Source organism: Drosophila melanogaster, chromosome 2L (genome assembly GCF_000001215.4).
Source record: "Drosophila melanogaster chromosome 2L".
NCBI classification, from domain to species: Eukaryota; Metazoa; Arthropoda; class Insecta; order Diptera; family Drosophilidae; genus Drosophila; species Drosophila melanogaster.
The window spans coordinates 16,719,903-16,738,836 of record NT_033779.5 but is presented as its reverse complement, the minus strand read 5'-3'; the positions used below and the strand labels follow the sequence as shown (position 1 = coordinate 16,738,836).

General features: G+C 43.5%; 7 protein-coding genes, 1 non-coding gene and 1 pseudogene across 13 annotated transcripts, besides 2 other annotated features; 6 read left to right on the top strand and 3 right to left on the bottom strand.

Moving 5' to 3' along the window:
• Window positions 1-448: 448 nt before the first annotated feature.
• glu (gluon) lies at window positions 449-5,220 on the top strand. The gene is made up of 5 exons (NM_165180.2): window positions 449-1,695; window positions 1,757-2,381; window positions 2,443-2,756; window positions 2,818-4,501; window positions 4,570-5,220. Exons 1-5 carry the CDS (start codon window positions 560-562, stop codon window positions 5,038-5,040), a joined length of 4,230 nt encoding a protein of 1,409 aa, NP_723996.1. The 5' UTR covers window positions 449-559; the 3' UTR covers window positions 5,041-5,220.
• Nubp1 (NUBP iron-sulfur cluster assembly factor 1) lies at window positions 5,213-6,287 on the bottom strand. Its single transcript, NM_135961.4, has one exon. The coding sequence runs from the start codon at window positions 6,203-6,205 to the stop codon at window positions 5,270-5,272; it is 936 nt and encodes a 311-aa protein (NP_609805.1). The 5' UTR covers window positions 6,206-6,287; the 3' UTR covers window positions 5,213-5,269.
• A 416-nt stretch (window positions 6,288-6,703) lies between these two features.
• Window positions 6,704-7,657, top strand: Prosbeta4 (Proteasome beta4 subunit). Of its 2 annotated transcripts, none has more exons than NM_001273582.1 (3): window positions 6,704-6,894; window positions 6,969-7,194; window positions 7,260-7,657. In NM_001273582.1, exons 1-3 carry the CDS (start codon window positions 6,804-6,806, stop codon window positions 7,546-7,548), a joined length of 606 nt encoding a protein of 201 aa, NP_001260511.1. In that variant the 5' UTR covers window positions 6,704-6,803; the 3' UTR covers window positions 7,549-7,657. The 2 variants fall into 2 exon arrangements, with proteins under 2 accessions (NP_001260511.1, NP_609804.1); NM_135960.4 differs by having other exon boundaries at window positions 7,260-7,616.
• Window positions 7,638-9,060, bottom strand: Tsen2 (tRNA splicing endonuclease subunit 2). Its single transcript, NM_165179.4, has 2 exons — window positions 8,621-9,060; window positions 7,638-8,566 (listed from the first exon to the last, which is right to left on the bottom strand). Exons 1-2 carry the CDS (start codon window positions 9,057-9,059, stop codon window positions 8,304-8,306), a joined length of 702 nt encoding a protein of 233 aa, NP_723994.2. The 5' UTR covers window position 9,060; the 3' UTR covers window positions 7,638-8,303.
• Window positions 7,798-8,379, top strand: CG17996 (uncharacterized protein). The gene is made up of 2 exons (NM_135959.2): window positions 7,798-7,928; window positions 7,982-8,379. Exons 1-2 carry the CDS (start codon window positions 7,877-7,879, stop codon window positions 8,284-8,286), a joined length of 357 nt encoding a protein of 118 aa, NP_609803.1. The 5' UTR covers window positions 7,798-7,876; the 3' UTR covers window positions 8,287-8,379.
• Window positions 9,051-9,140: a mobile genetic element.
• Window positions 9,141-9,155: 15 nt separating this feature from the next.
• CR43671 lies at window positions 9,156-10,802 on the top strand (annotated as a pseudogene).
• Window positions 10,803-11,010: 208 nt separating this feature from the next.
• On the top strand, window positions 11,011-15,954 carry VhaSFD (Vacuolar H[+]-ATPase SFD subunit). 4 transcript variants are annotated; one of them, NM_165177.2, is made up of 7 exons: window positions 11,011-11,207; window positions 11,349-11,827; window positions 12,724-12,945; window positions 13,844-13,978; window positions 14,043-14,605; window positions 14,666-14,779; window positions 14,940-15,605. In NM_165177.2, exons 1-7 carry the CDS (start codon window positions 11,171-11,173, stop codon window positions 15,016-15,018), a joined length of 1,629 nt encoding a protein of 542 aa, NP_723992.1. In that variant the 5' UTR covers window positions 11,011-11,170; the 3' UTR covers window positions 15,019-15,605. The 4 variants fall into 4 exon arrangements, with proteins under 4 accessions (NP_723992.1, NP_001260510.1, NP_723993.1 ...); NM_001273581.1 differs by lacking the exon at window positions 12,724-12,945 and having other exon boundaries at window positions 14,940-15,954; NM_165178.2 differs by lacking the exon at window positions 12,724-12,945 and having other exon boundaries at window positions 14,666-14,768; window positions 14,836-15,605.
• Window positions 13,979-14,042, top strand: mir-1006 (mir-1006 stem loop). Its single transcript, NR_047976.1, has one exon. It is a non-coding gene; the product is annotated as a mir-1006 precursor RNA (primary transcript).
• Window positions 15,955-15,984: 30 nt separating the features above from the next.
• Window positions 15,985-16,029: a mobile genetic element.
• A 163-nt stretch (window positions 16,030-16,192) lies between these two features.
• Cyt-c-p (Cytochrome c proximal) lies at window positions 16,193-18,905 on the bottom strand. 2 transcript variants are annotated; one of them, NM_057828.4, is made up of 2 exons: window positions 18,861-18,905; window positions 16,193-16,828 (listed from the first exon to the last, which is right to left on the bottom strand). In NM_057828.4, the coding sequence occupies exon 2, from the start codon at window positions 16,785-16,787 to the stop codon at window positions 16,461-16,463; it is 327 nt and encodes a 108-aa protein (NP_477176.1). In that variant the 5' UTR covers window positions 16,788-16,828; window positions 18,861-18,905; the 3' UTR covers window positions 16,193-16,460. The 2 variants fall into 2 exon arrangements, with proteins under 2 accessions (NP_477176.1, NP_001285984.1); NM_001299055.1 differs by lacking the exon at window positions 18,861-18,905 and having other exon boundaries at window positions 16,193-16,826.
• Between the last annotated feature and the right edge of the window lie 29 nt (window positions 18,906-18,934).

The following is an 18,934-nucleotide window of genomic DNA, read 5'->3' as shown; positions in this document are numbered from 1 at the left end:
GCAGCCAAGGCATTATATATATTTGGGCATTTCTCTGACTTGCGGATAGCGGAGAGAAAGCTCCGCGCAGTGGGTGTCTCGCTTATGTTTTTGGGGAGCGCAGAGCGCGCTGAGTTATTCATAATTTCCAAACTATTACACGGCTTTTTTGGAAATTAAGTAGTTTGCTTGCTTATTATGAAATTCATTTACTTTACGATGAAATAAATGTATTTCATTATTTTGCTAACTTCATCGAAAAAACTACTTAGTTGAGTTTTATTGTGATTTAATTAATAATATTTCATATTATATTTACAAATATCAGTTTCATATATGTTTTAGAATATTTGAAATTTGTTCTTAGCGTCGATGTAACGACTTTTAATTTAAATTCAAACTACAGAGCTGACAACTCGCCTGATTTATTTAACGGCCTTGCCAGTATTTTGCGGGCACATCAAGACGGTCACACTGCTGATAGCGTCCTATTACCATTGGCGCCCGAAAAAGCGATTTTGTAATTCGAGGATTTTTCCTGGATAAATCCACACGGAGAATTTACTGAGAATAGCGCACGATGCAGAAGGCGCGTCCCAGCAAGGGCACGCCCAAGGCAGCTGGCGGAGCCCGGCAGAGCGGCCAGTTTCGCGTACCGCAGCTAACTGCTCAGCAACAATTGCGGGCGCAGCAACAACAGGAGGAGGAGGACGCCGCCGTGGACGCGCTGGATGATGCACTGATCTTCGACGACGAGGAGGGCGGCACCCGGATCGGCGACATATACATACCGCCTCCGGTGCCGCCACATTGCTCCATGGAGAGCACCGGACCGCGCCTGATCATCTCGAAAATTGTAAATCGGAATTTCAAGAGCTATGCGGGCGAAGTGGAATTGGGTCCCTTCCACCAGAGCTTCACTGCCATCATTGGACCCAATGGCAGTGGCAAGAGCAACGTTATCGACTCCATGATGTTTGTGTTTGGTTGCCGCGCCAATCGCATCCGTTGCAAGCGTGTCTCCACCTTGATCCACTCCTCGTCTAGTTATCCCAATTTACGCAGCTGCTCGGTCGCCGTCCACTTCAAGCAGATCGTAGACAAGGGCGACGGCACATGCGAGGACGTGCCCGACTCCAGCATTGTTATCGAACGCACTGCCATGTCGGACAACTCTTCCTACTACCAGATCAACGACAAACGGGCGCAGCTCAAGGATGTGGCTAAGCTGCTTAAGAAGCATCATGTGGATCTGGAGCACAATCGCTTCCTCATTCTGCAGGGCGAAGTGGAGTCCATTGCCATGATGAAGCCAAAAGGGCAGACTGAAAATGAAACTGGAATGTTGGAATACCTGGAGGATATTGTCGGAACACAGCGCTACATTCGCCCACTGCAGCAGATAAACCAACGGGTAGATCAACTCACAGACGACCGAACAGAGAAGCACAACCGCTGCAAGCTGGCCGAGCGCGAGATGAAAGATCTGGAGCAACCGTTCAATGAGGCCGTCGACTATCTGAAGAAGGAGAATGAGCTGGTGCGCACCAAATCCTTCCACATCCAAAAGATCATCAGCATCAAAAAGAGCAAGCTGGAGCAGTACACCCAGGAGCATGAAGCCTGTGCGGAAGAGCTAAAAACCCACGACGAGGGCACTGCTGCCCTGAAACAATCACGAGCCGAAAAGGAAACAATCATCCGAAAGGAAATTGAGTAAGTACCTAGCTTCAACTTCAAACTGAGCTATATATTACATTACATTACGTAATTTCAGAGAATACGAAGCTCTAGTGAAAAAGCGCGAACAGATCAAGAAAAGACTTGTGACTGTTGAGAGTGCCTACACAGAGATCCAGAGCACAATGGAGAACACGAACAAGCAGCGCAAGAAGGACAAAGCCCAGATAGAAAAGAACGAAAAAGAGCTGGAGGATCTGCACAAGTTGCCGGAGAAAAATCAGCGCGAGATCGAGGATTGCAACAAGAAATTGGAGAGCCTGGAAGTAAGTAAGGTGACACTGAATGAGGAGCTTGAAAAGCAGCAGGCCGAGTTAACTAAAACCACTGCACCGCTTACCGAGAAGCGCCTTAAGCTCAGTGACGAACTGGTGGGCCTTAAGGAGAAGGTCAACACGGCTAAAGGAGAGGTTCAAGTGTTCGAGTCGCAGCTCAAGATCCTTAAACAGGCAGAGACCACTGAGTCTAGGAAATATGAAACCCTAAAAAGTTCGTACGAGCAGTCGCAGAAAAGTCTGGAGGAGAAAGTAACAAGGGTGGACGAGCTGAAAGAAAGCATTCCACGGATGAAGACCGAAATTGCCAGCAAGTCCGCGGAAGTGGACAAAATGGTTAAAGAGGAACGCAACCTATCCATGCAGTGCAACAAACTAAGAACAGAGGTATGGTTCATTTATTTACATTCTATACTGTTCTTCTATTTATAAATACCTTTTCCGGCAGATCAATGAAAGATCTAGCGTCATGCAGGCTCAGCGATCCAATAACAAGGTCCTAGACTTCCTCATGCGTATGAAGATGGAGGGAAAGATCCCTGGTATTCTAGGACGCCTGGGTGATTTGGGTGGCATAGATGCCAAGTACGACATTGCTATTTCGACTGCCTGCGGGCGGTTGGACAACATTGTTACGGACAACTATGAGACCGCATCGGCGGCCATTGGCGCTTTAAAGGAGTACAACGTGGGCAGAGCCACCTTTATTACGTTGGACAAGATTGAGCACCATCGTCGTGAGGCCAACTCCAGGATAAATACGTAAGTAATAGTAACAGAATGAATGGAAATGGTTATTAACACCATTCACGTACTATTGCAGACCAGAAAACGTTCCTCGTTTGTACGATCTGGTTAAGGTTGAAGATGACCGCGTACGAACCGCTTTCTATTTCGCCCTACGGAACACACTGGTATGTGACGATCTAGAACAGGGCACCCGCATCGCCTACGGCAGGGAACGCTACCGAGTTGTGACCTTACGTGGTGAGATGATCGAGATGACGGGAACCATGTCTGGTGGCGGCAGTCGTCCTATACGCGGAAAAATGGGCACCCAGGTGCGCACCAAGACGGCAGAATCGGCTGACAGTTCGCAAATATCTCAGAAGGCGTTAGAAGACATGCAGATTCAGGCGGAGGAGTTACAGGCCCGAGTCAATTATTGCCAGGAACAGCAGGGCAGTCTTGAGCGCGAGATTCAAACCCTGAAGAATGGCTTGCAGCGTGACGAGGCGGAGTACAAGCGGCTGGCGGTGAGCATCACTTCTTTGGAACAACAGATGGCCAGCAACCTGAAGCAATGCGAGGCGCAGCGGCAGCGAATGCTCAAGAAAACAACAGACGAAAGGGCAGTCAAGGAGCGGGAGGAGCAAATAGAAGCAGCGAAGCAAGAGCTGGAACAAGCACAATTCGCCGAACAGGCTGTCTCCAGCCAAATCGAAGAGATCCAGAACCAATACGATACCCTTAGAAATGAAAGTGTCAAGCCTGTGGAGGCCAAGATCAAGAAGGTAAATAGCCAGATAGAAAAGCTGGCCGCCAATGTGCGGTCCTTGAATGTGGGCTTGGCCACAGCAGATCGAAATATAACGAAAATCACTGGAAACAATAATAATCTCCGTGAGAATATAAAAGCTGCAGAAGAAAAATTGAAATCGTTGAATGAGGATCGAAATAAGGCTAAGGAAAAGAAGGAGGAGTTGGAAAAGGAAATAGAGGAATCGGAAGCGTCCATCGAGGGCGCCAAATCACAATCCTCCGATATAAAAAAAGAAATAGATGAGATCACCAAGGAGGAGAACAAACGAAATATCGAGCGCATTGAAATAGATACTAAGCTGCAAGCTGCAGCGGGAAAAATGAACAAGGTGAAGAATGACATTCCCGGATGGCAGGCTCAACTGGCGCCTTTGAAGCTCAACGAGATTCCAGGAGAGACTGAACCGCAAGCGCCACTCAAAGAACTCAACGAAGAAGAGCTGGAGGCAGAGACTCTGGAAGCCTTGCAATATAAGCAAACTATGCTGGAGGAAGATCTGAAAACAAAGAAGCCCAACTTGAGTTGCATAAAGGAGTTCAACGAGAAGCGCTTAGTCTACCTCGATCGCGTCCGTGTGCTGGAGGACATCACCTCCAAGCGCAATGAGATGCGCGACAAGTACGAAGAAGTTCGCAAGCGACGGTACAAGGAGTTCATGGATGGCTTTAGCATTATAACAAGAAAACTGAAGGAAATGTACCAGATGATCACACTGGGCGGCGATGCTGAGCTGGAGCTGGTGGACTCCATGGATCCGTTCACCGAGGGCGTAAATTTTACTGTGCGACCGCCAAAGAAAAGCTGGAAATACATCTCGAATCTCTCAGGTGGTGAGAAAACTCTCTCCTCATTGGCACTTGTGTTTGCCCTGCATTATTACAAGCCCTCTCCGCTGTACTTCATGGATGAAATTGATGCGGCGCTGGATTTCAAGAATGTGTCTATAGTGGGTCACTATATCAAGGTAAATACCTCTCTGCTTTCTTGCCTTACATTCACATTTTAAAGCCAATTGTTGTTGTGTTCACTTAGGAACGTACGAAAAACGCTCAGTTCATAATTGTTTCACTTCGTGTCAACATGTTTGAGCTGGCCAACTTCCTGGTGGGCATATACAAGGTCAGCGATTGTACGGACTCCATCACTATGCTGAACTATCCGCCTACGCTGCCCACTCAGTCGCCAGTGGTCGCTAACAGCCAGTACGTGGGTGGAACAATTGAGGGGGATAACACGATAGCTGCCGAGAACCAAGACGATACCCCCACGAAGAAGAGCCAATCGCCGCCGTCAGAGCAAATAGTCCGCTTGATTAGTGAGTTGGGGAGGGATACCACATTTGCGCCGCCCTTGGAAAGTACGGTGAGGGACACAATACTCGCGCAAAATCTGAAACAGGCCGCCACTGAGGTTGCTGCTCAACCGTCAGATGCCACGGGAAGAGTAACCACGGATGTGTCCCTAGCAAGCCCGCCATCTTCCCCAGCCATACTTAATGTTTAACTCCAACCTACTTCAATATTGTAGAATGTTTTCTTATCCTGTAAAGGGGCATGTTGTAAACTGCCTGGTAATCTAATTTCTGGTAAAGACCGAGACGTAATTTGATGACCTCAGGTGAATCGGTATTTCCAATTGGTATTATCCTTTCAATGCTTAATAATAAATGTTACATAAAATTGTACAGGCATCTTTTTTTTTATTTAAAAACTGAGTGGTCTTTAACTTATTCTTAACTAAAGCTGGCCATAATCTTTGAGCAAATTCCTTCCAGCGCCTCAGTGGTGACATTCTTAAACTCAGTTAAATCCTCGCCAGAATCGCAGGCTTTGGATATCTGTTGATCCAGAGGCAGGGAGCCCAACAGCGGGATTCCCATTTCGGCGCACATGGCAGCGGCTCCTCCGGTTTTGGCTGGAAAGATTTCGGAGCTATTTCCACAATGGCCGCAACGGAAACTGCTCATATTCTCGATCACGCCCACAATGGGGATATTTTGCTTTTTACAAAAGTTGATCTCCTTGCGCACGTCCAGCAGAGACACCTCCTGTGGAGTGGTCACCATCACGGCGCGCAGGGACTCCGGGTTGGCGTCGTCTTTCAGGTACGAAACCACAGACAGGTGCTCATCGGAAGTTCCAGGTGGTGTGTCCAGTAGCAGGAGATCCAGATTTCCCCAGTCCACCTCGCTCAGAAACTGCCTGATCATGCCATTCTTCTTGGGTCCTCGCCAAATAATGGCATCGTCCACAGAGCCCAGAAGAAATCCGATGGACATCAGACACACGTTGTCTTCGATTCCCACAGGTGACCAGCCGTACCCAGACTGGTGGACACTCTCCCCCAGGGCGCCCATCAAACGCGGTTGCGATGGACCGCAAATGTCGATATCAAGCACGCCGAAGTTACTGTCCGGATTACTTCTGGCCAGATAGCGGGTTAGCAAGCTGGTTACCGTGCTCTTGCCAACGCCGCCTTTCCCGGACAGGATCAGCAGCTTGTGTTTGACATCTTTCATGGATTCGACCACCAAAGCCTTGCCGGGATCTTCGAGTTTCTTGTTGGGATCGCTGCAGAGTCCTTGGTTGGGGCAGCCCGAACAGGCACTTCCCTTGCCCGCCTCCTCGCTCTCGACGCCAGGACAGTGTTCCGGAGGTGGTGCCTGCATGGCTCTTAGTTTCAATAGTTCGAATTCCGTAAACTAATTGTGAAATGAAATGATAACAAGGGAACAGTGTGGCCAAGTTATAACCGGGCACTCAACAAGTGTTGATTAACTGCGATTAAAATTAAAAATAATATATAACTAAGATATTCAATTTTATTAATAATTTAATTTATAATTATAATTTATATAACATAATTTTTATGTATATGTAAATATTCATATTCATATTAAAGGAAACAAAAATGGGTTTATTAAAAATAAAGTTTTTTTTTATTTAGACAAAGTTGAAACATTGAAATAATTTTAATTTTAATTTTAGTAAGCAAGTAAACTTATAAGATTTGAATATCATACCAATTAGGTATAATTGAAAATTAAGTATAATTAAGTTAATTTAAAATGATAAATAATAAATATAAAATAAAATTATAAATATGTGTTAGCTTATATTTATTAGTATCTTTTCAGAATAGCGGTATTTTTAGCCGCCCAGCATACGGCCACTCTGCATTTAACTTGCTTGTCATCGCATTCGGCAACTCACAAACAACTTGTAATTTTCGTTAAAAAACCCCGAAAGTATAAATATAATTGCAACATGGAGACTCTACTGGGTATCAAGGGCCCTGACTTCGTGATGCTGGCGGCGGACACCACCCACGCCCGATCCATTATAGTGATGAAAGAGGGTAAGCCCAAATGGTGCTCATTTTCTTGGCGGCTTGGGACTCATTTCGTTAGTCTCCTTGAATTTCCATTGCAGATCAGAACAAAATCCACAAGGTGTCGGATAGTCTGCTTATTTCAACCGTCGGCGAATCGGGCGACACGGAGCAATTTACCGAATTCATTTCGAAGAACATAGCGTTGTACAAGATGCGCAATGGCTACGATTTAAGTCCACGTGAATCGGCTCATTTTACTCGCAAGAATCTGGCCGAATATCTTCGCAGTCGCACGCCCTACCAAGTGTTCATGTTTGTGGCCGGGTAAGGATCATGAGATCAGTCAATCCATTTGCTTTCCGTGCCTAATCTGTTTCTTCTCCCCAAAGCTACGATCCCAACGCGGGTCCGGAGCTCACCTTCATTGACTATTTGGCCAATGCACTGCCTGTGAATTACGCCGGTCATGGCTATGGTGCGATCTTCGCATCCAGCATCTATGACCGATACTGGCACCCCAATATAACCCAGGCGGAGGCCTACGACGTCTTCAAGAAGTGCATTGCCGAAATCCAGAAGCGCCTGGTCGTCAACCTCAAGAACTTCACCGTCGCCGTCGTGGACAAGGATGGTGTGCGAGATTTGGAGCCAATCAGCGCTGCTAGCCTGGCCGCTTAGTTAGGTTTTGATTTAAGCATTTAAAATGCAGTTTTGTAATAAAATGCGTCTGGATTCTTGGCTAATTTAATACACGAAGGTGGTTTATCGGTTTAAAAAAAAATATATTATTGAATTAGCGATCAGTCGGGCAAATTTTGTGTTCTAGACGATCATTAAGTAATTTCAATATTCAAGAAATCGAATTATAAAATTATATTTTATATCTTAAAAATGAATCTAATTTTAGTATACTCGTGGTATTTTTATATCCCTAGTATTTTTCATCGCACCGGTGGCAGTCACTCTAAAAGTTGTTATACAAAATAAATAGTATTTTTAACACAATATGAGCCTTGAACAACAGCCAGCCGTGGATCCCCACAATCCCCATGGACTGGGTGAGTCCTCAGAATAATCGAATATGACCACCAACTGACACTGCCCTTGCTAGGCGATCCAAATGATACTAGGTTGCGCAAGGTGGAGCGCGAAGTGCTGATACCCAAGATAATGCGCGATCGTGCCAAGACGGAGTTCTGCTCAAAGGAGGTGGCCGACTTCCAGGAGTGCTGCAAGGCCAGCAGTATACTGATGGTGGCCACCTGTCGGAAACAGAACTCAGCCCTGAAGGAATGCCTCACCCAGTGGTATCAGAACGAAGCCTTCAAGGAGGAGTGCAAGCAGATATATCTGCAGGAGCGCGCCGACTATCGCAGCACTGGCATACCCAAGAAGCACCGGCTGGAGAAGTTGTAGAGTCCCTGAGTAGTTCCTTATTGTTGTTTGCTTTGTACAAAAGTTAAGTAATTAAAACGCCGCACAATAGTCTCTGTTACTGTGGCTTCCTGCAAATCCCTGGAAGAGCTTATCTTCTTAGGCGGTTGGACAGTCAGGAGCAGCACATCCTTATCAGAAGTTTCTGCCACGCGTTGAACACCCTTCAAGTTCTTTGATTGATAGTGATCCGTATCACCAGGCTTTTGCACAATGACCAAAAAGCTGGCATGGTACAATCGAGGACTTTGCTTGTAGATAACTAAAAAAGGAAAGTTAGTATATATATTTCGCAGCTCTTCAGTTAAGAACTTACGAAAATCACCGCCGAACTTAATACCGCTCTTGATGACCCAATTCTTGGACTTCAAATACACATAGCTGGCCAAGTTCTCAACAAATTTCTCATTGTGCTCTTTGGCGACCTCCACAAACATGCAGAAGTCCATTAAATAACCAGCTGAGTTGGTTATATCTAAAACATTTAAATAGTGGGCCAGGAAGCAAGACTCTTCCATTCCGAGAAACAGGGTTTCGTTCTCGTCTCCACTTGCTGGTCCTCCGCGAGATTTGCTTCCCTTGCCAAAACAACCATTATCGTGCAGGGATTTAGCCTGTTCGGGATCAACTATCTCGACGGATAGTCCTGTAAATCTTCCCTTGTAACGTTCGCCATCCTGTCCACTTGGAAGAGGCGTGAAATTCGCATTCTTATTAAAGCAGCGCTTTCTTTTGCACTCAAATGTAAACTGCATTCTTAGAGATGCCAAAAATAAACAAGCCTTCAAAAATACCAAAAACATATTTTAACCTTTTCAAAACATTTCTGGGATGGCTAGTATAATTGACCATCTTAGTCATGGTCACACTAGATGTATGATTGTAAAGCTTATCAGCTAAACAAACATTGCAATTAAGAAATAAATAAACTATCTTTAAAGTAACTTGCGTTTCTTCATGGAAATCCCTTATAAAACCTCCGTTTTAGAAAAATGGAGGAGGCGCCAGGAAGGCGACATGATTAACATATTCAATGGGACCCAGGAGTTTCCATTGAGGATATTATTACCTGCTGGCTTGGCCACCAAGTAGAGAGAGGCGACTCCCTGCCGGATATCATCTGTCCAGCGTGCTTGAAAGACGCCCGTGAGGCATTTGGATACATTCAAAAGTTGGAAGGGGGGAAGATCTGCAAAATATTAAAAAGCGGGAACTCGGGAATAGAAAACCAGCTGGAAGGCCCTGAAACGAATGTAGCCCAGAAATACCAGGTAAAAAACGAGCATGGAGACGATGAGCTATACCTGGAAGCAGTCAGCAAAGCATAAAACGATCTATTCGAGAAAGACACATGCAAGATAGAAACTGAGGAGGTTAATCAATACAGTCTCCCCAACTATATTTCAACAGCATTGGATCTGAATACAACCCCGATTATACTGAACGTAAACGACGCTACAAGTGTTCCATGTGCACACAATCGTTCGCGGCAGCCTCGCAATTTAGGCAGCACATTTTAACCCATTCAGAAAATAATGCCGGTAGCCAAGAATCGAAGTATTCTGGCTCAGATTTTAGCAAGTCTAAAGAGGACACTTACGAAAAGGATGACTATGACCCTGCATCGGAATCGGACATGCCTGCCCAAAAGCATTACGCCAAACGGCGCCAAAAAAGTAGTGCATCCATAACGCATTTGAAACAACATTCACTGAATCAAGATAATATCAAGCCGAAATCTAGGTTGGCTGCATCATGCAGCATAGTGCATCGTACTACTTACATGCCCTACAAATGTAATTACTTCCCAAAATATTTTGAAGACAAGGACTCCTATAGATTATACCTTCGATCCCATGGAAAGCGATACAAGTGTTCCCAGTGTCGAAAGACTTTTGCAAATGCAGTGATGCGATAGACCAAAGTGTCCGCCATCAGATCCTCCCAATCGGGTTGTCAAATGCCTCAAGTGCACCAAGATGTTTCCGTTTTCCTCCAGTTGGAGTCTTCATCTACTAAGTCACGAGAAGACTCGCCCATACCAGTGTCCCAATGCATTGCGTGCCCACGTTTTATCCCACTCCAAGGAGCGGTCGCACAAGTGTGAGCAATGTTCAAAGTCATATCGGCAGATCGGCAGCCATTGCGACAAGTCCTTTAAGTATCCGTCTAATCTAAGCCGCCACAAGCGGTTGCACAATGGGAAGAAACCTATGGAGTGCGAGTTCTGCTCAAAGACGTTTCCCCGCGCTAGCGATTTAAAAGTTCACATCCACACGGGGGAAAAACCGTATAGGTGCTCCAACTGCAATAAGAGGTTTTCGGTTATATCGAATATGGGTAAATACCAAAGGAAATGCCTGCCGTGATCTCCGTGATTCATACTTTTAGGTTGAAGAGTAAATAAAGCTTTTAAGTTAATTTCAAGACACAACGTATGTGCTTGTATTTGGTAGATTTGAAAATTAATTGAAATAAATTACCAAACAACTACACATAAAGACCACAAAATCTTTAAAAAATCTTTAAAATGTGTGCCTTATGACGGAAATAAAAAGTATAATGAATAAAGATCCAATTTACTTTTTTATATAACTTAATATTTTTCAAATTTAATATACCACAAGTACAGAAGTCGCGTTGGCAGCTCCAAGCTACCGATAACATGGGGCTCTGCTCGTCATATCGATATTCTTATATATCGAATATTCGATTGAAGGCTGCAGAAAAGTCACAAGACCAGTCAGCTGAATTTCGGTGCTGTGTCGCAGTAGTGTGAAAAACACTCGGTTGTATTTGATAGATTTTCATAAATTCTGTGCTTGAATTTGTGTGTGCCGAGCGTCGTCTCAAGAAAGCCCTCAAAATGACTACCGCCTTGTATTTGCCCGAGGAGAACATTGGTGAGTTTTCCCCCTCACCGCACCTCTCAATCGACCTTTGCGAAAAATCGAAGTGCGAGTGTGTGAGTGTGTGGGGTGTCCGTCCAGCGCAGCACCCCGTTTGTAATCCACCCATTAACTTGGCTTACTGCTTGCCCCCAGATATGATTGCTGCCACCTCGGTGCTGCAGCAGCAGGCGGCGGACATCCGCACCAGGACGATCAACTGGGCTTCGTACATGCAGTCGCAGATGATCAGCGAGGAGGACTACAAGGCAATCAGCGCGTTGGACAAGTCACGTGCCAGCTTCTTGGCCCAGAACTCCAGCCAGGTGGTGAAGACGCTGCTTAATCTGGTTTCGCATCTGTCGAAGGACTCCACCATTCAGTACATCCTTGTGCTGCTCGACGATTTGCTGCAGGAGGATCGCTCCCGTGTGGATCTATTCCATGACACAGCCGGCAAGCTGAAGCAGTGCATCTGGGGTCCGTTCCTGAACCTGCTGAACCGTCAGGATGGCTTTATTGTCAACATGTCGTCGCGCATCCTGGCCAAATTCGCCTGCTGGGGCCATGAGACCATGCCCAAGTCCGACCTGAACTTCTATCTGCAGTTCCTGAAGGATCAGCTGGCCAGCAATGTGAGTCTGATTGTGTGCGGTACTGGGTTAACCCCTTCGTTAGCATGTCTATTGTAGCCTTTTATCTGTTTAAGAAGATAGGAGAGCATGTGAAGATTGTATCAGTATAAGTAGTTTTCTAAGGAATGCTTGCACTGAATCAACCTCCCAAATTTGTATATAGTCAAAACAAACAGTTTTTATAATTGATACATGGGTTTCCTAGGCAGGCATTTAGCTTTCAGCATGTAATATATGGCTTATGATACTGGTTAGCATGCTTTGTTTGAGTTATATGCTTCAAAAATCCCGTTGAAAAACATTTCTAATACAAATTTACTCTAATCCGTTAACGATCTCCTTATGGACTGAGTCTTTAATTAACCTCTTAAATCTGTTAACAGCTAAGAAACCAAATAATCTGCATTCTGCATGTCTTGCCAATATTGAATACCTCTTATTTATTTTAATCTAACTAAACCAAGCTATACTGACCTTGTATACGTTGGAAAACCAAACAAAACTGACCTCGTCTTGGTGAAATATTTGTGAAATCTCTGCGAACGGGTTGTCAACACAACAAGTTTGTTACTACATTCTGCCATACATCAGCACTCAGAATCTTGTCACACCATACCAAAACCGTATATTATCCTGGATTTTTTTTAAATTCGCCACCTCACTTCTACCGATCATCACGTGCAATCGTTGTCATGTGTCAATTATGCACCAGAATCTAAGTTTGTTATTACCTTGTGTTCTTGTCCATCTATGGTTTTAATTTGTTCCGCTACACTCGAACCCTGTGAACAATTTTAATTTATATGCAATTTACCGTCTATGAATTGATTGAATCGATGTCTATGGACGAACCGCCCCCACAACCAACGACCCTCGACCTCTGATCCCAACCGTAGGGTTTAGCATATCTGCAAGAGATGGCCCAGCTGGCCAAGCGGACACAAACGATCCTTGTGCACACGCATGGCAAAGACAAAGACCACCATGGCCACCAGTACAGTCCCACACTGGCCCAGCTGCAGCAGCAGCACGAGCTGGCCGAGAGGGCCAACGAAAGCTATCGCGAAGTGGGCGTTGGCAGTGATCACCAGCAGCAGGATGGCAAATGTGTGATACCGGTATTCCAAACAACTAAACCCCAAACCAAACTCTCAGCAATCCACTCGCCGAAACAACCCAAAACATACACTTACCCACCCACCAAAAACCGCACAAAAACACGAATAAACTATAAAACATTTATGGTCACACGAAGGAACACAGTCGATAAGCTCAGTCAACCCTTATAGTTGCAATTTTTAAAGAAATATAGAAATAGAAAAACTTAATTTTATGAAATATAAAAGGATAAACAACTGTTCTGTTATTTTCGTATAACAGGAAATTGTAACATTTATTATGTAACAACAACTGATCAATGATTTTGACTCAATTCGTAAATATGTAATAACTAAAAACTAAAAAAAAAGTATTTCGTAGTTTCTGAAATTACATAAGGCATTTTTAACTTTTATTCTTTATAATTCCTACCTCTTCGACTGAGATCCGTGTGTTTGTGTGGTAAATCCTAGTCTATTTCGTAACTGTTTACTAACCCAACTAATAGCGCGTCAGAAGACAGCAAGGAAAATCCGGCGTGAAAGCTCTAGCTGACAGTGTTGTCAAGCAGTGTATGAATCAGTGCATATCAGTGTGGTGTAACGGTAATTTGAGGCCCGGGTGATGGTTAAAACTACACGAAAATCAACCAAAATTACACACAGATAAACCAATGGCATAAGGTGAACTGTTCGAACTCCCATTGATGATGTTGCATTACCAACTCTATCTCTCTTAAATGTTGTCCACATTCTTTTTCACTTTATTTCGTATATTGTACGTAGCTTTAGTAATTATCGTTGTCGTAGCTAGCGAAAAATAGATTTCAGCAGATATCGTCATAACTAACAATCCTAACCAACGAAACTATAATCGAATACGAGAGTAAAACTAATCGCAACCTTCTACCATTAATAGAACAACGAATACATCCAGTCGGTGGCCCGGTGCCTGCAGATGATGCTCCGTGTGGATGAGTATCGATTTGCCTTTGTGGGAGTCGACGGAATCAGCACTCTGATCCGTATCTTGTCGACCCGTGTCAACTTCCAGGTGAGTTTGAAATTGAAATGCGTAAATTGTTTGGTACAATTTAAATTCGATTTCTTATTCATAGGTGCAATACCAGTTGATCTTTTGCCTGTGGGTGCTGACCTTCAATCCCCTGCTGGCCGCCAAGATGAATAAGTTCAGCGTGATCCCCATCCTGGCTGATATCCTCAGCGATTGTGCCAAGGAGAAGGTGACACGCATTATCCTCGCGGTCTTCCGCAATCTGATCGAGAAGCCGGAGGATTCATCGGTGGCCAAGGACCATTGCATCGCCATGGTCCAGTGCAAGGTGCTGAAGCAGCTATCCATCCTGGAGCAGCGTCGCTTCGACGACGAGGACATTACCGCCGACGTAGAGTACCTGAGCGAGAAGCTCCAGAATTCGGTGCAAGACTTGAGCTCCTTTGATGAGTACGCCACAGAGGTGCGCAGCGGTCGCTTGGAATGGTCGCCTGTGCACAAGTCGGCCAAGTTCTGGCGCGAGAATGCCCAGCGCCTAAACGAAAAGAACTACGAGTTGCTGCGCATCCTCGTCCACCTCCTGGAAACCTCAAAAGATGCCATCATCCTTTCCGTCGCCTGCTTCGACATCGGGGAGTATGTGCGCCACTATCCCCGCGGCAAGCAGTAAGTTTAGATTTTATACTATGTTACATACAATCCAATTACCAAATCATTTTCTTCTAGCGTCTTGGAACAACTCGGAGGCAAGCAGATCGTGATGCAGCATCTTGGCCACGAGGATCCCAATGTGCGATACGAAGCCCTGCTGGCTGTGCAAAAGCTGATGGTACACAATTGGTTAGTATGGACTTTCAATGCCTATCATCTCATGCGCTCCCCTTCTCCACATTCAGGTCCAGTGATCCTCATATCATTTGTTTTCAATTCATGACCAGGATTATCATCAAAATTCTCTGTGTACTCAAAATGCGTTTGTTTCTCTCTTTGTTTTTATCAGGGAATACCTGGGCAAGCAGCTGGAGAAGGAAAACGAGAACCAGAAACAAGGTGCCGCCCCCATCGCTGGCAAGGCCTAGGTGGTCTAATCAACAAGTCATCCATGCACAGGCACACAACAAATATTTTAGCCAGGCCGCCAGCCTGAAACCTTAACTAACAATAAGAGTCGTAGGGGGATCTATATCTCCAGCCTGATCCTCCGCTTCTCCATCACACTTGCAATGATGTTTGTTCTTGCTATCTTTAAGCGCATGTTTGTTCCCCGTTTAAACTAAGTTTTTGTTAGCCCATACCTCCGTGTACGCCCTCAGTTCTTAGAAAGTATTGAGAGAAAAATTCGATTTTTTGTTGGCATTCCAAAAAGCAATTCACTGTAATGGCAGAACAAATACAAGCAACTATCCTCTACAAATTGTTCCATTCAATTCGATTGTTTATATATTTTGTTGTTATTATTATTTGTGTTCTTAATTTTATGAGTGCGCCGCTGTACAGAGTTTTTCTAAACCAGATGATATGCGCTTCTTACGTTTATATAGTCGCATCTGCGCATCCACATCTAAGCAAAAAACGAAACTAAAGAAAACAAAAAATATATTGTATAAACCTATCAAGTATTTCTTTCATTAAAAAAAAAATAAATCAAATAAGCATAATTAAAACGAAAAATATGTATTGCATAATAAAGTTGTTATTAAAATGTATGATACAATTTTGGGAGTGTAAAAGAAAATATACATAAATTAGCCAAAAAATATAAAAATACCAGTGTATTCTTGTTTAACGATTGGCCAAATAGAATGTGCATTAAGAGAGCATTTCGACCCTAATAGTTTTCTACTTTCTCTCTCAGTAATACAATCTTATTGTGATGTTTCTGCGTAACGTATCGACTCTTTCTTTGTTGGATGTTTTTAGTGATGTCTACCTCCACGCAATGAACTAAGGAATTTGCAGCAACCCAGGATGATTTGTGGTCATCTTTGTGCGACTCAGATGAGTAAGGCCTATATAGATCAGCCAACAACATTTTTGACAGACGCAAAGAGTATGCTGCAGTCGAGTTTGACGACTAACAGATACCTATTGATAGAAATTGCCAGGACAATTGTTTTATAAATATGATTGGTATCTCTTATTTTTAATTTGAGTTGCCCGAGTCAAAAATCTGAAGAAGCTTTTTTTATTCTTTTTGACCTGCGAGCTACAAAAACCAGGTCCTCGCATAAAACAGATTTTATATCATTTTTTAGTTCTTTTTTTATTATTTAACTTTTTTGTGGATGTCACAATTCTCATCGGGTTTGAATTAAATATTCCACTTTTTATTTAAATTAAATAATAAATTGTCCTATTTAAACTTTATAATTAACATAATTGTAGTTCTTTAGGTCTGTACTATGTTGATTTGTAGTTGTAGTTGTTGCTGCTGCTGCATTTGCGTGCCGGACTGTGACTGAACACAATAATACAGTTTGACATCCTGCAGTGGTTGTGGGTAAGTTGATGGACAGCACCATTACTTGGTCGCCGACTTCAGGTAGGCGATCAGATCGCCGCGCTCGTTGGGCTTCTTCAGACCGGCGAAGATCATCTTGGTGCCGGGGATGTACTTCTTGGGGTTCTCCAGGTACTCGAACAGGGTGTCCTCGTTCCAGGTGATGCCCTTGGCCTTGTTGGCGTCCGTGTACGCGAATCCGGCCGCCTGTCCGGTCTTGCGACCGATCAGACCATGCAGATTGGGTCCAACCTTGTGCTTGCCACCAGCCTCAACGGTGTGGCACTGGGCGCAGCGCTGCACGAACAGCTTCTTTCCCTTCTCAACATCACCAGCAGGAACGCCCATTATGGATTATGTGGTTAATTAATGTGTTAACACGGACTCGACTGTAAAAAGAAATGTTTGTTATTAATGAGTGGTTCATAAAACAAGGGTAACCAATATATCTGTTATCTTACATCTTAGGTTTGAAAAACTTAAAAAACTGGCTACTAAATGGTTCAAAGTTCATAACTGCTACCAATTAATTTGTTCTATTCTGATAAATTGATTACAATATATATTTTATATCATTTGCTTATGTACTTAGTCCGAAATTCTGGTTTCACTGCAAAAAATAGTTATACGATATTTGATACCATTTATTATTAGCCCCAATGAACCATTGTGTAGATACTGATAAAAGCTTCACTTTCAGCCATACATTATCAAAAGATTATTGAATAAATAAACCCGAAATTTAAAATTTATTAACCAGTTGATTTCCCAACGTTACTTATATAATATTATATATTTTTAAGGTATTAAAATAATAACGTCTTTATATCATCAAAAATTTCCATGCTTGGGAAATAATGGGTTAATGTAGGTAGTTATGGACCGTGAATTAATATTTGTCCCCTTGCCCCGTTATGTAAACAATTGATAAGCTCCCTGCGGAAACGGAATTATTAAAATTGCTCATGCTAAGTGCATTAGTCGGCTGTTGTTTCTGATAAGGCCCGAAATTATTATCTAACGTAGTCTGCATTTCCATTTGCGGCCACCCCCTTTTTAACCCACATACTTTGCTCTCACTAATACGCGCGTGGAGGGCGTCGCAACGTCATCAGAAACACACTTTGAAAAAGCTTCAGACGCTGGTCACATGTTGCCCCCACACTCTTTCTCTCCTTCTCACACTCTCTTTGTGTCTCACTCGCTTATATTTGCCAGTCGCCGATTAATTGCGTCAGAACTGCTCAGCAACAGGCGGAAAACTTCCAGGAAGCATCATAATACGAAAAACGTTAGTTGTTTACATAACTATTCTATTATTCCAGGGTCTGTGTTACGGTCATCCTGCTAATTGCCGGATTATAAATTGCATGCAGCAATTTGAACTTGAGAGTGCAAAGTACCGTTGCGGTGAGTAATTCACCTACACATCACGCACATAGACTGAGAGAAATTCGATTAGCTGAAGCTCTTTCAATTCTAGAAAACTAATTTTATTTTATATGCATTTGTCTATAAAAACAAACCTAATATATATAGACTATTGATTTTGTGCGCTTTTACACATAATTTGCATTTAATATCAACCTTTTTTTCACTTCTTTCTGTGTAGAGTATCATGCACTTTGGCAGTGAGAGGTGGCAAAGCAACAACAATGTCAACATCCGATTTGGCCTTGTTGAGTATTTTTCAGTTAATTGCCGTGCGTGAGTGTGCGTGAGATGAAGGGAAAGTGCAATTGGAAAATTGGAAGCAGGCCAAAGGCAGCTGTGTTTTTCCTTGTGTGGGTGAGCAAGGTGGTGAGAACAAAGAGATGAGTGAAAATTGGGCCAACATCCAAGTTTCCTGAGAGCAGCGAATGTTACATAAGCCGCCTTTTCGCAGAGGTGAATTCTCTTTTATTTATATTATAGAAAACTGCACATCGCAGAAAGCAAAACCTGCTTAGCAACCACGTGGCGCGCTTAAAGACTCCAAAGCTGAAGCATTGACAAAAAATCCAAGAATTAATTTTTGCCACTGAGCGAGCGAGACAGCTGATGATCGGGTACGCCACTCTCTTTGCTCATGTAATCGACTCTCTCCGGGGCTTTTTTCAATGGCAATGTGACTTTGGGATGCTATTTTTACTATTAATACACCACTGCTAATATTTGCTAAATAAACTATTAAATATCTAATAAAAAATCACACTTATACACACACACACAAGGACACGTTTATGTAACCTGAATCATCCCCCAAAGAATACGTTAAATTTGCATGCGAATCATTTTCAGAACAAAACACAGCTGCTGGATGTTACGTAAATGACACGGAAGTGTTTCTAATCTTTATCTGACTTGGGGCTTGATAATCAATAACTATTCAAGGTAATATTTACGTCACTTGAAAATACAAAAATTCCACCCACTACTTACATTGAACACAAACGTCGAGCGTCGCCGATTTTTCACGAATGACGAGCGCGCGTTATGTCGATAGGTAATTAGTG